This window comes from Ciconia boyciana, chromosome 2, assembly GCF_034638445.1.
Source record: "Ciconia boyciana chromosome 2, ASM3463844v1, whole genome shotgun sequence".
NCBI classification, from domain to species: Eukaryota; Metazoa; Chordata; class Aves; order Ciconiiformes; family Ciconiidae; genus Ciconia; species Ciconia boyciana.
This window is the reverse complement of record NC_132935.1, coordinates 32470704-32490023: the sequence shown is the minus strand read 5'-3', so window position 1 is coordinate 32490023 and position 19320 is coordinate 32470704. Positions and strand designations below refer to the sequence as shown.

Sequence of the window (19320 nt, the reverse complement as noted above, 5' to 3'; positions counted from 1 at the left end):
CTGCAAAAACTTCAGACAGGTTGATGTGGTATGTGCAGTTACGGTCCAGACTTTGCAAAGAAAATCTAGGCGTGCTGAATATAGACTAGTCATACTCACCTTTTAGAGTGGGGAAAAAACAGTTATTTTGGGAAGAAATATGTTTGCAGTCATTTCAGCTAGTGGGAAGAGTTGAAAAACATGGGCTCAGTAATTGGGACTCAATTCGGTTGCCTAAATAAGTCATTTACTGCCCTCAAGATGCCCTAGAGAGTCCTGTCTGACTCCACCTACTCCTGTAGGCCCCGTGCTTTATCCATCAGTGTATGTGGATGTCTCACATGCCAGTCGAGATACTCTGGGGTACCAGCTACATGTGCCCAGCAAAATGACCCTGATCCCTAGGCGTCATTAGCAGAGTACTCATGATAGTCAGACAGGCCCATGAGGACAAAAGAAAACAACACTAAATAAAAGTATAGAAATTATGGGGGAAAAAACCCCACATTTACAAGAACTAGATGAATACCAAATGGATACAATTTTGCTACTACTAAGTGTGATTTTAAAAAGTTAGCACAAAGACCAGAATCCAACATTGTACTAACGTACTAAAAAAAAAAATGTTTGCACTGATGGATGGAGATTTGTCCCTTGGGCACAACCTGGGCTCAGAGGGCGGTGGTGGGAGGCACAAACCCCATCTGGAGGGGGGTGTACCTGGGGGTCCTGGGCACTGGGGGTGTACCCCAGGGGTCCTGGGCAACCTGCTTTAGCTGACCCCGCTTTGAGCAGGGGCTTAGACCACACAATCTGCAGAGGTGCCATCCATTCTGTGATTGTACATGGAAAAGACTTACATGCTGCCTCTTGACTTGTGATTTCTTCTATCCAGAAATATATGACACAGCTGATGAGCATATAATCGATGTCATAGTCAAGGTATTTGCCAGAAATAGCATACTGATAATGGCAGTGGTAGACAACGGACTGCAGCTTGATTCTTATAAGTTTAAAAATCAAAGCCTTTGCAAATCATTCAAACATTTTACTGCAAGTGCAGGATATTCACAATATAAATGTATTGTGGATAGTGGTGCTACAACAGCTAACCACCTAAGGACATTATAGCATGCAGATTTTAGGGAAGCCAGATGTTTTGTGAAAAATAACTTAAAAGACATAGAAGAGCTCATGTGAATGATAGAAAAGAAAGGAATACTCAAGTGCCAGCAGCCTATAAAATGGCCTAAGGAAAATCTGGAGTGAGTTACACCAGAGGAATGTGTGTGAAGGGAGGAAAAGAGAGCGAACATAACCACACAGAGAAAGCTTTGCCAGTGCAGGACATGCAGAAGGACTAGTCAGAAATGTAAGATGGGATCTACAAAAAAAGAGAAGATTATCCAGCTAAGGAAAAGGTGGACACAAGCAGCCCATGACAGATGGTAGCAGCTGAAAGATTGAGAAGGATATGAATAAATGAGAAAGGAAATGTATTTAAGGAAGAACTGTAAAGGAGATGCAATCACATCTTCAGCAAAATGTTTTGAAAGAAAGTCTTGCTCAAGGGGATCTCCAAGAGGAAATGGCACGGAAGAAAGATTGAAAACTGTGAAGTCTCTAACCTGAAAAGGAAGGAAGGAAGATTAGGCAACGATTGTTCAGTCTATGACAGATTCTTGGAGAATGGAAGAACTCGTCATCCCACTGTGTGAGGGAGATAAAGACAGGGCAGAAAAGATTCAGATGCACATACAAAATAAAGTTTAAATTTTGTAAAGGGCAAGACTCTGAAAAAAAGGAAAAGTGTAAAAGCATTTGCTGTCCATGGAGAAGAAAAACTGCCACAGGACACATGGCCAGGTTCATCTTCACATTTGAACTGAGCTGGCCACAAAACTGAGAAGGTGTCTGGGGAGCCTCTGAACTGTGTGAGCAGCTGGGACACAGGAACCCCCTCCTGACATAGGTCTTTGTGCCAGGATCCCTTGCAAGGGACAGACTGTTACCAAGTTCGTTATGCTGGCTCTGCCTGCTTAAGACTTTATTAGAAGAATTTCTTAGGCAACTGTAGCTGGTTTATGACTATTTTATTCACACAGTAATTTTGGATATGGGACCAGAACAACCCAGTAAAATACAAAGGATAAATTCTGTGGCATAGGCCATAAACAGGAGGAGATCAGACAGTGAAGGATGAATAACAGTTAAAAATGCAGCAAAACGCATCTGCACAACAGGAGACTGAAAACAAAAGAAAGACCTTGGAAAAGAGTGGAAGAAAGGTAGAAGAAATTTTGCAAAGATAACAAGTATCACCGTTAGCAAGGCTGGTATCACTATCTTCATTAGCCAAAAATAAAAGCCAAAACCAAACCTGCAAAGATGGATTTGATTTGAAGAATTAGGCACTGGAGAGAAGTCTGGGCTTTCTCCAGCTCCATTCAACAGCTGAAGGTGTGAGCAAGATGAAAAGCAGAAAGCAGTCCATGCTAAGGGGTGTCACAGATGCCAGAATGTGAAACCAGAAGAGTGAAGACAAAGCATTAGAGCGGTGAGACACACAAAGTCCACAACCAGCTCAGGGGAAATGCTCCCTACCCCAGATCACCACGTTGTTTGCAGGAAATGCTACGACAATGGGGGGGTCGATGGAGTATTTAATGCAGAAGTTTTCCCAGTCTGTGGTGTCACCTAAAAGGAGCTGAACCAAATGTGGTCTGATTCAATGGCCAAAACTCTTCTTGAAGAGATGTGACATTTTGTTTGTGACCCTGCAGGCCACACACCCCCAGTGCAGACCATAAGCCAAATGCCACAGATAAAAAATAATTTACCAGCTTTGCTGAAGACCTTTTGCAAGAGCCCACAGTGAAAAAAAGAAAGGGGTGCGGAAGAAATTTTCTTTCCAGCTGAGCTCCTGCCTTCTTCCTACACAGAATTACTCCCTTCCACACTACTCTGAAAAAGATGTGACTCAGGGAACCTCCTCTTTGCAGAGTTTACCAGGACAGGCTAACAAGCATCTACCCTAACTGAACTGCCCAGCAGCTAGTGTCTGCCGTAAGTCACAGTATCTGCTGGGACTTCTGAAGAAAACATTCACGCTCACTAGCACTAAGCTACTGCATGTTGGGCATCGTGAGAGAGCTCATCTGCCCTTGCTGAAACCAGGACAGAAGGCTCTTAGTCCACCAGTGTTTGCTGACACGCTCTGCAGGCTCATCACACCTCTCTCTTCTCCCTGCGGCCCCACACGGATCCAGAATAGGAAGCTTATCTGTTCCTGCATTTAGCTACCCTGTTAACTCGCAAGGATTTAAATCAGACATACAGGACCCTGAAGAGGACATGTCAACAATGATACATGACCTCTGAAGGCAGGTTTTGATGATGCAGTCATGTGGGTTTGTCAGTGATGTGACAGACTGAAGACATCTGATGCAGGTTGTAAGATTTTTGTCCATGCTAATTCCCAACTTTGGTGCAGGGTAATAACCTCAGAGAAGTGCAACTCCACTGTACTGAGACCGTGAAAGAGTTAACAGCATCTTCAGAACTTACAGGTGAACCACGCAACCCAATCATCCAACACTGGAGGAGGCTACGAGGCTACGAGGATCACCCTCCCAACTCAGAAGCAGATTGCTGCTCCTGCCTGGAAGCTTGCTAACCTAAACAGCCACAGCTCAGTGGCTAACCAGCCCAGCGTTGGCAAGGCAGCTGTGGGTACTATGGTGGAACATCATGGTCACTTTTTAAAGACATAGACGTAAAAACATGATGTAAACTATGTAAACAGCAGCATGCATGCTTTATCCTATGATACAGACAGGGACATTCAGTAAGAACGTCAGAGTAACTTTGTGAGTCCGCATGCTAAGTGATGAAGGTGCTTCGCATTCACTGCAGAGTAAGAAAACCCACACAGGGATCAAAGTGCAGCTGAGGCATTGCCAGTTTATATCTTAGCTTGTTTGCAGTAACATGAACATCTGCCTATACTTCATGCCATTGAATGTATGATTGGAACAGGACACTCAAATTTGCAATTTTATTTCTCCTGAACATGACGGTAGGTCCATAATAATAACATTACTTATTATCCTCATCATCATCAACAGCAACAACAACATCCAGGGATGTATGTATTTGAAGGAGAAGGGAAGCAGACAGTAGCTAAAGGGTCTGTAGTCCTCTTCTCCCCATTAGCACTATCTGGTTTAACATGCACTCCAGGACATAAAATATTAGAACGATCCTGTGCTTCCAGCTCCGACAGCACCCGCATTTAGCCTCAGTTCAAAGGACTGAGCCTGCATCTGTGTTTATTGGGTTGCACATATTGGCCGAAAGCCTTCTAGTAATACGTGCAAAACCACCTTTGCTGGTAGGTGAGGGAGTGAGAGTAGGAAACTCTGTATGATTTTAATTTCCTATATAACTTGACAATATGATTTTTTTTTAAGATGAGGGTAAAACCAAAATTATGCTAGATTTGCAGGAACATTCAGCAAAGATTCTTTCCCAGAAGTGTGAAGCAAAATTTGCACTGTGTAAAATCCTGCTACTATTGCATGTCATTTACAGATTAGTTATGCCAAATAAATATAATTTTGATTAGATTTTCAGGAGCAGTCATGGGTTATTGTAGTTCACAGTAGATAGTTCTCTCTTGAAAACACTGCACAAGCATGAATTAATTAATTCACTTGAAAGAGTAGAAAAATTCATCAAGTGCATTTGTTAATTGATAAATATAACCAAAGAAGGCTAGTGGTGATGTTTGGGCCAAGAATTTCAGAAAAATAGACACGTTTCTGTAACAGCCATTTGAGCAATATGGTAACTATCAATAATATTCACTAATTTCTTCAGACACACTTCTAGAAATACTAGAAAGTCATAATTATTCTAGTCACAAATCTTTCAGTCTACTTGCCACAGCCTACATTTTACTTTAACCTTTTACTTTCAAAGTTAACAGTTGTGCAGAAATAAGGTTTAACATATGCAAGATTCAAATAGTTCATACTAACAGAATTAATCTTGCATTTCTGTTTTCCCACATGAACATTTGCTTGTGACTTCTATGTTTGTTGTAGATTTAAAATATTGGCTTTGATACAAAACATGCATTATTTATGAAAGACTGGACAAGAGGCAAGTTGCTAGTATACTTACTGAGCTATGACACAAAACGTTATGGAAATGTTACTAAAATGCCCTACTTCATCCTCAGATCAGCTTCAGAAGAAGCATTTAATACCTGAGAAAAGTTAAGTGATAGGTTTATGCAAAACTTGTCAATGAAGATCTTATTTTACAAGATTCCCTTCACTCAGGAAATTAGGAAGTGTCAGTATCCGTTTTCATCCTGTTTTATCATCCCAAAGAAAGTTGACATTTCAACATTTCCTACATGAAACCAGCACTTAGTCATCACCAAGAATCAGACTTCAGCAATAGGCAAGACATGAACTTGTTAAAGCAGGTCCAGAGGATGGCCACAAAAATTACCAGAGGGCTGGAACAGCTCTCCTATGAAGAAAGGCTGAGAGAGTTGGGGCTGTTCAGCCTGGAGAAGAGAAGGCTCTGGGGACACCTCATTGTGGACTTCCAATACTTAAAAAGGGCTTATAAGAAAGGTGGAGAGAGACTTTTTACCAGGGCCTGTAAGTGACAGGACAAGGGGCAACGTTTTAAACTGAAAGAGGGTAGGTTTAGATTGGATATAAGGAAGCCATTTTTTACAATGAGGGTGCTGAGACAGTGGGACAGGTTACCCAGAGAAGTTGTGGATGCCCCATCCCTGGAAGTGTTCAAAGTCAGGTTGGATGGGGCTTTGAGCAACCTGACCTAGTGAAAGATGTCCCTGCCCATGGCAGGGGGGATGGACTAGATGATCTTCGAAGGTCCCTTCCAACCCAAATCGCTCTATGATTCTATGAATCTATGAATAGATGTAAATTCTGCTGCAGTTTTATTTATCATTATACTAGTCAACTAAGTTGTTTGTAGTTTTCACCAATGGTTACTCTCCCACACTCAAAGATATCAATAGCTGCATTTGACTGTTTAAAGGTACTATTACAAGGTACACCCTGGGGAAGCACAGAACACAAACACCAAAGCTTTTGTTTAGGATACATCATGGTAGAGAATCATGTTGAAACAAGGCTAAAAATCTTTGCTTCCAGTCATCTCAATGTTAAACTTTCAGCTCCCATTGTGGTGAAGCTCCATAGCTTGAAAGAGCTTGTTGTTTCAAGTAAAGATGCCCCAATCTTTCCCACAGGCATGGCAAGCTGGTCAAACTACACCTTCCATAACATACCAGCCAGGGTGATCAGAGGGAAAGCACTGTGCTACAGTGAGAGACGTAATTTCCCAGGAACATCAGCCAAACGGAGATATTGTGATAAAATAAAAAATTGCCTATAAAAATTCCCATTTTTTTCAGAAAGGACATTTTCCATTGTAAAACACAAGTTTCTAGCCAGCCCTAATCACTTCTAAAATCTAGAATTCTTTCTTGTCATAATCAGGAAAGTGGTGAATGAAGTATGAAGTCAGTCTCTTCCCATTCCTACATGCATCTGGAAACTAGATCCTGGGTGAATGACTTGCTATAAATGAGGTGGGAGCATGCAACCTGCCTTTTCTTGTACTTTCCCTTGTGCAAAGGACACAGGGGCGGAGAAAGTCTTGACTCCAGGGTCGTCCCAGCTTATGCAATGACTAGGAGAGTTAGCCAGGCACCAAGGATGAAATAAACTTCACCCTTCATGTAAAACAGTAGTGTACCTCTAGGAAGGCTGGGATTCACTGTCCTGTGTATTAACTGTATTTCTGACTCAGAATACTTCTTTGAACCAATTTTGGAAGCAAGTAATTTACAGGTTGATCTGTATTTAGATTTGTGCCAACAAAACAATCCAGCTTTACTGAAATACGGCCCAAGAAAGCCTCTTGAAGTGAGCTCAATAAATTAGCGTATTTTACAGCCAGACGCAGCTAGAGTCAATGATTTATAGTAATTTACTCATGGTTCCACAGTCAGGACACCACTGTGGAAGGAATAAAACAGTAGAAGAATCCTAAACAAGTAGTATCCAATTAAAAAATTAATATATAATGCCTGTTGACCTGAAATGAACATTTAATTCACATTGGTGCAGATATTCAGTCAAGTAGAAACAGTTACAAATACAGTTTTCTATCACACACTAGTCTATTCACATTCTCACCCCATTGCAGCAATACCAAATCGCTTTCCAGTAGTGCATTAAGCAACATGACATTTGTTCTCCCTTCCTCTGCCCCGGGGAGGAGTTTGTAGAATGATTTGCTTTGATAATTTGGGTGCTTTTCTTTAATGTATATGTTGCAATGTATTTATGTCATAAAGGCAGGTTACAGAAATCCTGTTTGCATTTAGATGATGATGTTCAGCTCCTGAGGGAGTTCATTCCATGAACTCTGGTCTTGGACCAGATTTTTAAAGTCTTTAACCTCCTGCACAGAGTACATTGAGACCAAAGAGTAAATACATTTTTCTTGATTTTTGTCTTGTTTTTTCGCCTTGAGGTTCAGCCCATCTTCTAGATCAGTGGTTTCAAAAGTGGGGGGTGTGCAAGACAATCCATTGGGGTGCGGCAAGAAAAAACATTTTGCACCTTTAATAAATTTTTTTTAAGTGCTTATTTCATCTTTAGCTTATCCTTTTTTAATTTCTATTTTTGTGTGTGTTTTATAAAGTACATAATGTATTAGTGCAGTAGTACATGTATATAATTTATAAATAAATAAATAAATAAACATATACTAGGGGTGCATGCTCAAAATTTTTTTAGTGATAGGCGTGCACTATCATAAAAGTTTGGAGACTGCTGTTCTACATAGTGGTTCCCTGATGATAGTGCACTCTAACAACACAGACTGAGATGCTGAGTTTCGATCAGTATTCTATCAGTCAATGCAAAAATAGAAAATAGCTGTCAAGCATACTCAAAAGAACTGCTGCTGTTGCGGAGAGTTGCTACAACCTTCCCATACCGCATGGATTTCCCGGGTGCCAAGAATCTCCTGCAGAAATAGTGTGTAGCTGCTGTGGAAGGAATATGAGAATAGGGCATGGCAGATCTGCTGAAACAGCAGTCTGCTGGCCAAACAGACATGATTAAATATTGCTGGCTTCAAGAACTCCTATTTGGGCATCAGCAAGAAACCCAGAACTGCTCCCAAGCTGTGGACTGAACGGACTGCGGGTTTGTGCATTCACACAAAGGAAACTACAGTGGAAACGTAAATTCTTCAAAAAAATTTCTGTGAGCACCTCTTCTGTCTTGCTGAGATGTCTGACCCAAGAGCTGATACCGTTATGTTGCATCCTTGACAACTCAGTTGAACTGCTGAAATGAGTGTGTTGATGTGGTTGGGTGACCGGCGCTACGTGCTCTAGCATTAGCACCTGGTTTTGAAAATGTAGCCTCCCTAGATTAAATCAAAATATTACAAAGATGCCAACTGTAATTTTTAAAATCCATGTGCATATATGTCTGCAGGGCTTTTTTTGTTTACTCTACTTTAGCATAATTAACTCAGTTATGATATATGCCTAATTTCTAGGAATGCTTACAGAATACAGTGACAGAAAGTCAAGCAGCCACTTTGATTTAATGTCAATAGTACTATACCTTCATCCATTCTCTCTCACACAGAAACAATTAAATGTTTTCCAGTTTACTTACAACTTCCAGAAAAGCCTGAGTAGTTACACTGAGGTAAGCCTGAAGTTTTCCTGACTAAACCAGGCTGTTACAAAGCATTACAGTTCACATTTTAACAGTATTATAAAAATGGGTTTTTTTCCTAGTGAAAATAGACATGCCTTTCTGAAACACCCATTTGGCAACAACAATGTTCCCCACAGCACCATAAGGCTGTTAAGATTCAATAGATTAGGACAACAGCCCATCCATACCACAAAGAGGAGGAAGAGGAGGAAAATACAGGATGTCCAGCAAGAATACTTCAGACAGACACCAGAGGTGCCTATGCTTCTGGGACATGCTCCAGGTCCATGCCATGCTGAAGGGACCAGCCACCAGTGTTTAGGCAACACTTCCCCAGACACTAAACAGGGTATCCAAGATGGCCATGGGTATTACTACTGTTATTATAAATTGGATAGGGGAATGCAACAGGCATAAGGTCATCAACACTGGATGTGGGAACCCACGCAGCACTCTGTGTGGAGAGGAGCATGTTGGCAGGCTGACGGCTTTGATGGTTTGGGGAGATGTTCATTCGGGAGAGGGATGGCACGAGGGCAGTGCAAAGGCAGTCAGCATTGCTGTGGACTCCTTCCCTTGCTTACACTAGCCTGCTTTGGGAGAAGAAAAAAGAAAAGGGAGCATTAGGTCAGGGAATGGCTGGTGAAGTGGGCAGGAGACTTTAGTAAGGACAAAACGGAGTGTCAGGGCCCTGAGCCCACTCCCATCCTCCCGGGGGTTTGGCTGCCTCGGCTCAGGGCCAACTCAGAGATAGTGCAGCTGGTGACCTTGGGGAAAGCTCTTCCGAAAGCAATGCAGGGAGGCCTCGGCCAGGGCTGCCCCTCCTTCCCTTGGGACCTGCTTTGAAGTTGAGTCTCTTCCCCTTGGTCCCTGCCTGAGTTACACTGCAGCTGCACTGCAGCCATGCCCATGCATTGCCTGCCAAAGACTGCCAGAAGAAAAGATCTGCATGACCATGTCTGGCATTGGCAACAGCAGAAACTGCAACATCCTATAATGAGTACATCAGTAATAATGTTTGAGAGTGCTAACCCTGTTCCTTACTGACCTGGCATTAGCATCTTTGCCAACAGATTTCACTCAATTTAAGGAATTTTGGTTTAAATTTTATTTTCTGAGTGACTAAAGATATCCTGTAAAAATATTTTTAGGAATCACTTGAATTCCCTCCAGCAAATATAGTTATAACTATGGCTGCTGTATAGAGTTGCAGGATTAGCAAAGTGTGCCATAATAAATCAGTTTGTGCTATTTCCTTATTTCCTCTCAAGACAGGGACTCACAAACATTTTCCTACAAGGAGGACATTTTAATAAGCAAAATTTTCAAGTTTCACTCCTGTTCACCACTGCACGGACTAACTCCGCTCAGTTGAGATTCTGCAGCCCATGATAACTGTAACAACTGCTCAGTAATTAATATGAGGAAGGTTTAATGGAGATAGATGCTTTCCATGAACTTTAGTAAGTTAAGACAAAGAGAGTTCCATCGGCCCACTGGCAGACTTAGAAATAAGAAAAATGTATAAGATCATCTAGAAAAACAAGAGATGGAAAGTAGGCTAAAAAGAGAGGGCTAAATTGGTTACCTGAAGTCAGCCGGCTGTAACCTGACTGAACAGGCACTGATCAAAGTCACAGGGAAAATGCAGTTGTTTAAATACCCAGAAGAGGAGCTTCATTCCCTTCCTGATTAGAGTGTATCTTTCACAGCTCGTTCACTCCCTGATAAAGCACATCTGTCCTAACTGCAGACTGAAAAATACAGGACTACTATGGAGGACCATCAAAGAAACAAAAGACATGAAATACCAAGAATGTACTATTTTTTCAGTCAGGTAAAGGTTGTAATCCAGCGGCTTTCAGAGTTTATCTCCATTCAGAGTAGACACCTAACCCAAAGACAGACCAAAGGATCAGAAAGATGTGAGTAAGCCAGACTACCAAATCTTAGGTAGAAACAGGCTACGGTACTTTAAAGGAGGGCTGGAACTAAGAGGAAATGCCTTGCATTTGCTAAGGCTAAACTGGCCATAGCTGTAGCCATAAGAATACAGAAAAAAAACCCCTCCATCGCCTGAGCGCTTGGCCCCAAGGAGTGAGCAGATTTCCACCTCCTGCAGCAAGCTTCAGATCAGCTCTTCCAGTCCTACTTCAGAAAAGAAAAAATATCTCTTTGGCAAAACTCTATGTCCTTTCTTCATGGAAGCACACGAAAACACACTTATCTAGAGGTAAACACATGCTCAAGTGCTTTGCTGGAAAAAAAAAGTATTTTTCATTTAGGCTGCAGGTGACTGACTAAAACAAATAGCAGTGCTGTGCATGTGTAGGATAAAAAAAAGAAAAAAAACAACAAAAAACAACTGTGCGAAGCTACAACATTAAGAAGACTGGCATAAGCAGAACTTCTTCCAAAAGAAGCGATATATTTAGTAGTCATAATAACAACAACAGCAGTGGATAAAGCACTATCTGTTGGTAAGGATGTCTCGAAGCCCCAACCTGAAAATACAAGGAAAGACAAGCTAAAGAGATTAGGAAAATGCCAAAAAAGAGATGAAAACAGAAAGCAGAAGATGAACTCTACAATGAATCTGCCACACAGCAACAGTTCACCGAAGACAGCGGGGGGGATCCGTGAAAGGAGGGAAGCCACTACACGTCCCCTGGCTCTTCCTGGCAAGGTGATGGTGCAGCCAGAGGAGAAGGCTCTACAACAGGAAGGACAAACCTGGAAAGAGTGGGTGACAGGGACATCTGTTCACAGCCAGGCAGATAAAACTCTTCTCAGAGGCCTGTGTGCAACTGGACCCCTCTAGGTTTAAGAGTAATGGGAGTCACGCACACGGCAACTGCAAGAAAATGTGCAAACTGGGAACGAAGGCTGGTCCCCACTCCATGATGTGAACTTGCCCCAGTGTGTAAAATCAGTGTGAGACACAGCCCCGAAATGGACCGTCCCTCGCCTGAGGGGCAGCAGTGCCACCCCGCATCCAGGGCTCCCCGTGCACCTGGCAGTCTTTAAAGGAATAGCTGAGGTTCTGGATAAGAAAATTATGGATTTAATTCTGCAGGACTAGAGTCATCAATATTCACCTGTTATACCTTTTCACATTGTTTTGCCGAATAAGAAGGCTTTAACACCTCTGGATGCTTTCAAATTGTTTTGTATTGCCGGAGCAATATAGAAGTATAAAAGAGTAGTATAAAAGAGAATTAAGCCAGGAATGTGTAACAGAAAAGGCACAGACGTGTTTGGAAGAGCTATAATACCCACAGCACATGAAGGACTAAGTCATGCGCTGGCACTCAGCTCGCAGACAGGTGTGCCGGTCGGTGACATTATCGTTCTTTCAGTTGTTTCTTACCACTCCTCTGCTGAGAGCTTCCACCCCCGCATCTCTGTTGGCAGAAGGAATTAAGTGAGCGCTCCCTCGTGTGCTTCCAACAACTCAGACGCATTAGTCAATGAAGAGGCTTTAAACCAACCTGCTCGTTTTGCCTGAAGCAAATGAAAGAGCTCTTAAACAAACCCTTTCACCAGCAGAGCTATGGCAGTAGTAACCACAGCATCAAAGGGGGAGCGTGTAGGTGCACACTGGCAAAATCTTCAAATGGCACAGTTAGATCTGGAGCACACCGTCTGTCCATAGCTTTACAAGTACGCACAAGCTATAGCATCTTATATGCACAACACCTGTCCTCGTGTATATTTTATTTGGTAGCAAATATAAGGTTAATGCAATTATGCTGAAAATTCTTCCACCATGGGTTAGGTTAAGGCACGTTATCTCATACTCGCTGTGTGCTAAGAGCGTGCAAGGGAACAGTTATCTGATGATGGATGGTAAGTTTTAATTCGTGATACATTCCTAATCTGTCTAAAGTCACAATGTGTGATTGTGCAAAATTAAGTAATTGACCTGAAAAAGGTTGTGATTTACCTTTCCGAATATCACTTATAAGGTATTCCAAGAGGAATAACTGCATGAACTCAATTTGAATTGTTTACTACAGAAACAGCTACTGATTGTAGTCCAAACATTCTGCTGACACTTTACAAATGTGCGAGTTTCTATTATTGGGAATTACACTTTCAAAAGTCTTCTCTAATTGTAATCTGGAAGCAAGGATTGTGACATGAGCAGATGTGCCTGTGCTAGGTTGGACGGCAATGAAATCTCAGCACACAAGCTTTCCCAAGACACTCAGTGCTCCCTAGGCAGCTGAACCCATGCCACCAAAATCTACTTTGGTATGTCTACTTCAGCGGCACCTGAGTGTGCAGCATAAGCATAACTTCAGAGTAGGGATGGCATTGAGGTTTCCGAGCCCTTCCTCCTGAGCTTTGATCACTGTATTCTCTTCCTGGTACTTGTTCTGAGGAGCGGCACAGTTCATACTACAAAGTGACAGCTTATACTATTTATTTTCTGCTGTGATCTATTTTTCCACTTTTGGTGTATCAGGACAAATGTGTGCTTGTTCCTGTCCCAGTAATAAGGCTCCGATTCTGGCACACTCACTTTGCTGTGTGACCCCCACAGCAGATCAGCCTATCCTGCAGAGTAATGCTTTTGCTTGAGAGACAAAAGAGCCTCCGCTCTTACCAGTGAACTTCTAGCTTCCAAAATACCTCAATATGCAGGAGCATTTGATCTCTAACTTTCATATGCCCAGGAATATAGATTTCCAATAACACAAAAACCATGTCAGTGGAACTTGAACTCTCTTTGAAAAAAGCCTTGAATCGTCTTTATTGTATGAACATCAATTGCAGAGACATGCTCTAGGGATCGGACAACATCCCATTGGTTTCAGAAGCTATCTTGGAAGAGTCAGCCCCATCACGAAAGTGTTTCTCAGGTCACAGCAGGAATTCTGGGACACAAATCCTTCCAGATATAACGTGCTGTTAGTAGCAGTAGTATCTTGCTGAAAATGCTATGCTCAGTATACACTGGAATTGCGCGATGTCTCTCATGATCTGTTTCTCACTCATTTCTATTAAGAGTTAGGTCAGACTTTAAATACTCTCCTCAGCTGCAACAAAAGGAGACATGTGTGGATGGTGTAACATGGATGTGTGTAACAAGCTCGCTACCCCTATGGATAACACACTGTCCCTAATCAACAGGGTACTCTACATCAGGCATCATACAAGTATGAGAATTTAATCCTCAGAGTCTTGCACAAGTGGTTTTATCACCTAAAAGCAAAAGATCCTATTCTTTGTTGTAGGAGCTTGCAATTTGTTCATTGAAACCCTAATCCAGCAGAATATATAAACACACGTTTAAAAGTTTTGGTAGAATGGGCTGTAAGTAGCATTAAATATGGAACTGATTAGTGATGATACTCACCCACAAAGGAGTTTTATAAACCATCTCCTCAGATATACATACAGCTGGAGTGATAAACAGGATCTTAGGCGATGTTCACTCCCTCTCACAGCATTATGCCCATTTAATTATTTTCAACTATCGGACTTTTAGATGCTGGAAAACAAAAATAAGTGACAGCTGATGCCTTCCTAGCATATGTCCCCTGCACAAAGTACTACCAGTGACTGGCAACTGCATAGTTTAGATTTGGGCTATTCTAGATTTGAAGCAAAATGCCACACTGCAGCACCCATTATTAATTCCACTCTCTCATGTGAGGCACTAGCTTTTCATTCGCAGGAAGCTGAATCAGTTTATGATTGTTTCCCAGTGAACCGTGGAAGATTTTTATGTCTTTCTGTAACACAGGAGAAAGAAGCAGAAAGAACCAAAGGACTACCAGAGAAATAAGGAAGCTGCATGTTGTATCTGGAGAATTAGATTTCAGACTGGACAAAACAGCACTTGCTGCCTACAGGACTAGGACAGTTAACCACTAAAGATTTCTTTCCTATACTGTCCCATCAAAGAATGGAAAAGGAAAGAGATTCTAGCTGTTGTCCAAACATATGAACTTCGGCAGTAAACACTACGACTCTCAAGAGACTATGGGTGAAAAAGATATGTTAAAAAATTACCATGAGGTGCACATTAATGATTTTTTTTAACTATGAACCTAAGTAGCATGTGGATTTGACAGGGGAAAACCAATTGATGAAGAAACAGTGAATTAATGTTTCTAAAATAAATGCATTTTTACTACAGCATCTCAGGATGCTTTTTGCAATACTTAGTTCCATCATGAACATAATAGAAAACCTCATTTGTAACAAAGCAGTCTGAACAAGAATTTCTGCGATAAAGATGAAGTGGTTTGAAAATTTTTGTGAATTACTCAGTGACAAAAAAATGTTATGCAAAAGTTAAGATTACCTGGGGAGACCTGTGTCCATGAAGGCACTCGGTAAAATGGAACTATCAAACAGACCAATTCCACCTCAATTCTGGTGTGACAGAGCCATTATAGACCAATTAAATTAGCCACGATGATTTGGTTACGTTGCCTTTGTTGAGTGCACTGCACAGCTGACAAAGCAAAAGCGCGATAAGACCATTTGGGAGGAGCTATTACCAAAGGTCTTCTCAGCAAACAGTCCAGGAGAGTCTGAGACATTGTCCCTGAGCGACCGACTGTAACCTTGAGGTTGGCCCTGCTTTGAACTGAGTGAACTCCTGAGGTTTCCTCCAATCTAAATTATTTTATGATTCTGTATCATTTCGTTAGCACTCTAGATTACCCACTGCAATCAAATAACACTTCTTTGCACTCCAAAATAGGGACCCTATAGCTCATTATGCTACCGTTCCTCCTATGTATCTTACCCCAGCTCATTCCTGGATGTCCACCGGGTAGACTTAAAACGTACCAGTCCTGGGTGCAGGTTACATTCCCTGGGACCACAAGAAGTCTGCTCCGTAAATGTGAATCCCAGCAGATATTCTTAATATCTCAACTTTCTGCGTACACTCACTGCAATCTGCACTAGTTTAAACATTTAGTAAGAAATAATCTACAACACCAGACATTTCTTTAAAAACAATATAATTTTCAAACGGGTAGGAAATTTTAATGTAGAGAAGTGCTGAGGCGCTAGTCAGCTGATGAATGCTGACAGGCAAGGATCAAGCGCCACAGGAATGCAAAAACATCGACACATCACAAAGCCCAAAACTTTAGGAAACAGGGGTCTGTTTTGCATTTTACGCAGGCTGTATCATGGGAACCCTTTGCTTTGATGGACCCAGATCTGAATCGCTATCTCCACCCTGTGCCCCAGTAAGTCACAACAAATGGAAAGTTCATCTCCCATCCCTCCTCTGCCTCCTTGCCTAAATTTAGATAATCTTTGCTCCTCTCCTGGAAATCTGATGCTGCCTTTTACAGTTTCTCCATTTCTCCATGACCAACTCTCCTGTCCTCTTCCTCCCCACAATTTTAGAAAGATTTCCTTAATCTTTCCAGAAGTGGAAGTTAATTTTCTGCCAAAGGTCTCCTTCTCCCAAGTAACTCTTTGGAAGGAGGAAAGCATTCTTGCTTACAGCATTATTTATAGTATTCTTGCAAACTCTTCTCAGAAGTTTAAGTCAAAGTTATCTCTCCCAGACCCCTGCATATTTCCAGGCCACGACAGAGAAGTATCTTTTTTTTATTACTGAATAGACGACATTACACACCAGCTACACCACCATACTTCTTCATCTGTAAGACTCCGTAGCCCTCCTCTCTGACATCTTTTGTTATCTGTTGCAGCGGGTCTGGCTGGGATGGAGCTGATTTTCTTCACGGCAGGTCACACAGGGCTGCAGTTTAGATTTGTGATCTTGCACAGCATTGAGGCCTTTTCTGTTTCTTACCCTGTGCCCCCCAGCAAACAGATCGGGGGTGCGCGAGAGGCTGGGAGGTGACACGACTGGGCAGATGACCTGGACCAACGGAAGAGGTACTCCGTGCTGCGTAACACCATGCTCCGCAGCAGAGCAGAGAGGAGAGGGTTGAGGGAATGAACCATCTTCTTCTCAGGACCTAGCTGGGCATCGGTCTACCCACGGGAGGTGGAGAGTGACTGCCCGGCATCACGCGTTCCGCTCTCCTTCTTTCTTCTCCTACTTCCTCACTTATTAAACGACGTTCTACCTCGACCTGCGAGTTTTTTGCTTTTCCTCTTCCGTTCCCCCGTGCCAGCGCGCGTGGGGGAGAAGGGAGTGAGCAGCGGGGAGCCGCCCGGCGGGGCTACCCCAGGGCCCCTGTCCAGCAGCCCCGCCGCTCTGCTCCGCGCTGGGCGGGCCGCCCCCGGCAGGCCGGCCGCTGCAGCTCGCCGCGCCTCGAGCCTTCGCCCCGCAGAGGGACCCGCCCAGCCGGCACGTGCGGGCGGCGCGCACGCCGCACGCGCCGCCCGGCAGCCGCGCCTGCGCCGCGAGGCGCCTAACGGTACCGCCGTGGCCGGCCCCGCCGGCGCAAGGCGCGCCGGGCGGCTCCGGGCGGCTCGGCCGCGCCGCTGCCCGCTGCCCCCCGCTCCGCCGCGGCCGCCGCTCACCGCTCGGGACTCGCGGCCCCCCCGCCCCGCGCCTGCGCGGGCGGGCGGAAAGAGGGGGGGGGGGGGTCCGCGGCCCCTCGGGGGGAGGGGTCGCGCGCGCCCCCGCCGTGTGGCGGGCGGGGCGGGGCGGGGCCGGGCCGAGCGCGCGCGGCGCGGCGCGGCGGGGCGGGCGGGCGGCGCAGGGGCGCGTGACGCGCCCCAGCTGTCGCGCCCGCCCCGCCGGCCCCCCGCCTGCCCGCCCCCCGCTCGCGCTCCCCCTCCCCTGCGGTGGCTCTCCCGGTGCATTGTGGGAGCAGTCCGTTGTTCATTTGCCATTCGACCTGATCCGGGGCCTGTTGGGACGGAAGCGCCGCCGAGCCGGATCCATTGTGGGGAGCCTGCGGCGGCGATCTAGGCCGGAGCCGGGGGGGAGCGGCCGGACTTCGTTTCTCTCGGCCGCCACCCCCGCCCTTCCCGCACGGCAGCCGGCGCCTCCTTCCCCCTTCCCGCGGGCAGAGCCCTCGGCCGGGCGGGGAGCGGCGGGCCAGGGGCGCGAGGCGGCGGCGGGCGGGGGGCGCGCGCGCGCCATGTTCGCGGAGATGAACCGGCGGACCCTGGCGTTCCGGGGCGGCGGCCTGGTCACCGCCGCGGCGGCGGCGGCGGCGGCGGCCGGCGGCGGGGCCGGCGGCGCGGCCGAGGCCTGGGACCGGCAGGACCCCGAGCCGCTGAACGGGCGCGGGGCGGACGAGGAAGTGGAGCTGGAGGGGCTGGAGGCCGAGGAGCTGGAGGCCGCCGCCGCCGACGAGAAGGAGCTGCTGCTGCCTCAGGAGGCGGTCTCGCCCCCCGCCGCCGGCCCCATGTTCGCCGAGAGAAACCGCCGGACACTGGCCTTTCGGGGAGGCGGGGGGCTGCTCGCCGCCCCCTCCGCCGCTAACAATGGCTGCGAGGCCTCGGCCTGGCCGCGGAAGCACTTCAATGGGCGGGGGGCGGACGAGGAGATGGAGCTGGAGGGCGCGGAGGGCCTGGAGCCGGAGGGCCTGCTGGAGGGGAAGGAGCTGGTCCAGGACGGGGGCTCCCTGAGTGACAGCAGCGACGACGAGGAGGACGGCGAAGGGGGCAGCCTGGGCGACGGCAGCGGCGCCGAGGGCGGCAGCTGCAGCAGCAGCAGGCGGTCTGGGGGCGACGGAGGGGACGAGGCGGAGGGCAGCAGCGTGGGCGCGGGGGAGGGGGAGAGCATCAAGCACTTCCCGCTAGCCAGGCCCAAGTCGCTGCTGCAGAAGCTGCACATCTCCTTCCAGGGCTCCTGGCTCAAGGAGTTCCCATGGCTCTACTACTGCCAGGAGACCGGCCTCATGTCCTGCGCCTGGTGCACCGCCGCCGCGGCCGCCGCCGCCCCTCCCGAGCTCATCATGGCCGGCGGGGCCCTTCCCGGGGGGCACGACGAGCTCTGCAAGGGCACCCGCAACTACAAGCGGGCCCTGCTCCTGCGGCACCACCTCTCCGCCGAGCATCGCCTCAACGAGCCCGTCAGCGCCGAGCAGGTAGGGGACGCGGCGGGGCGGCGGCCGCCGGGCCGGGCGGGGGTGGGGGGGAGCGTCCGCCGGCGGGGTCCCGCGTCCCCCAGGGCGCGGAGCGGCGCGGGGGAGAGCCCGGCCTCCCCTTTCGCATAGGTTTTTTTTGCCCACGTGTGTGTACTTCTTTAAATGGCTTCCTGTGTTGTTTGTTGCCCGGCGGACTGGGCAGGCAGTGCTGCTCTCGCACGCCGTCTCCGGAGCGGGAGACGAGCCCGCTTTCCGATTTGGGGTGAGTCCCGCAGGATCTGGGCAGGCACAGCGCTGTCAGCGCTGCCGTCGTGCAGCCCGGGAGCGTTAGCACGAAGTGTTGCTTATGGCTGTACCTGGTTAACGTGGCCTCGCTGTTCGGAGGTAGCGAGTGCTGTTTTCATTAGTTTATCTCGTTAAGATAAACCGACAATGTGGGAAAAAGTTGCGTATGAATACCAGTGTTGCTGCAGTGATTTAAAAACACTCGGTACAACTTCCTCCTGCGGTACGGGAGAAGGGAGGGTAGTGTCCGGCTA

The 19320-nt window shown here is 46.3% G+C and overlaps 1 protein-coding gene across 8 annotated transcripts in view; it reads left to right on the top strand.

Annotated features, from left to right (window-relative positions):
• The first annotated feature begins 17459 nt into the window (after window positions 1-17459).
• The window catches only part of ZBTB10 (zinc finger and BTB domain containing 10), a 34050-nt gene continuing 32189 nt past the window's right edge, over window positions 17460-19320 (top strand). For 4 of the 8 annotated variants that reach the window (XR_012040840.1, XR_012040839.1, XR_012040838.1 and 1 more), the window contains exon 1: window positions 17460-18781. Coding sequence is in view for 1 of the 8 variants with exons in the window: in XM_072852297.1 (XP_072708398.1) it covers window positions 17828-18781 (954 nt within the window). In the remaining 7 variants the exon portion in view is untranslated. The remainder of the gene's footprint in view (window positions 18782-19320) is intronic. The other 4 variants (XR_012040835.1, XR_012040834.1, XR_012040833.1 and 1 more) reach the window with 1 other exon arrangement.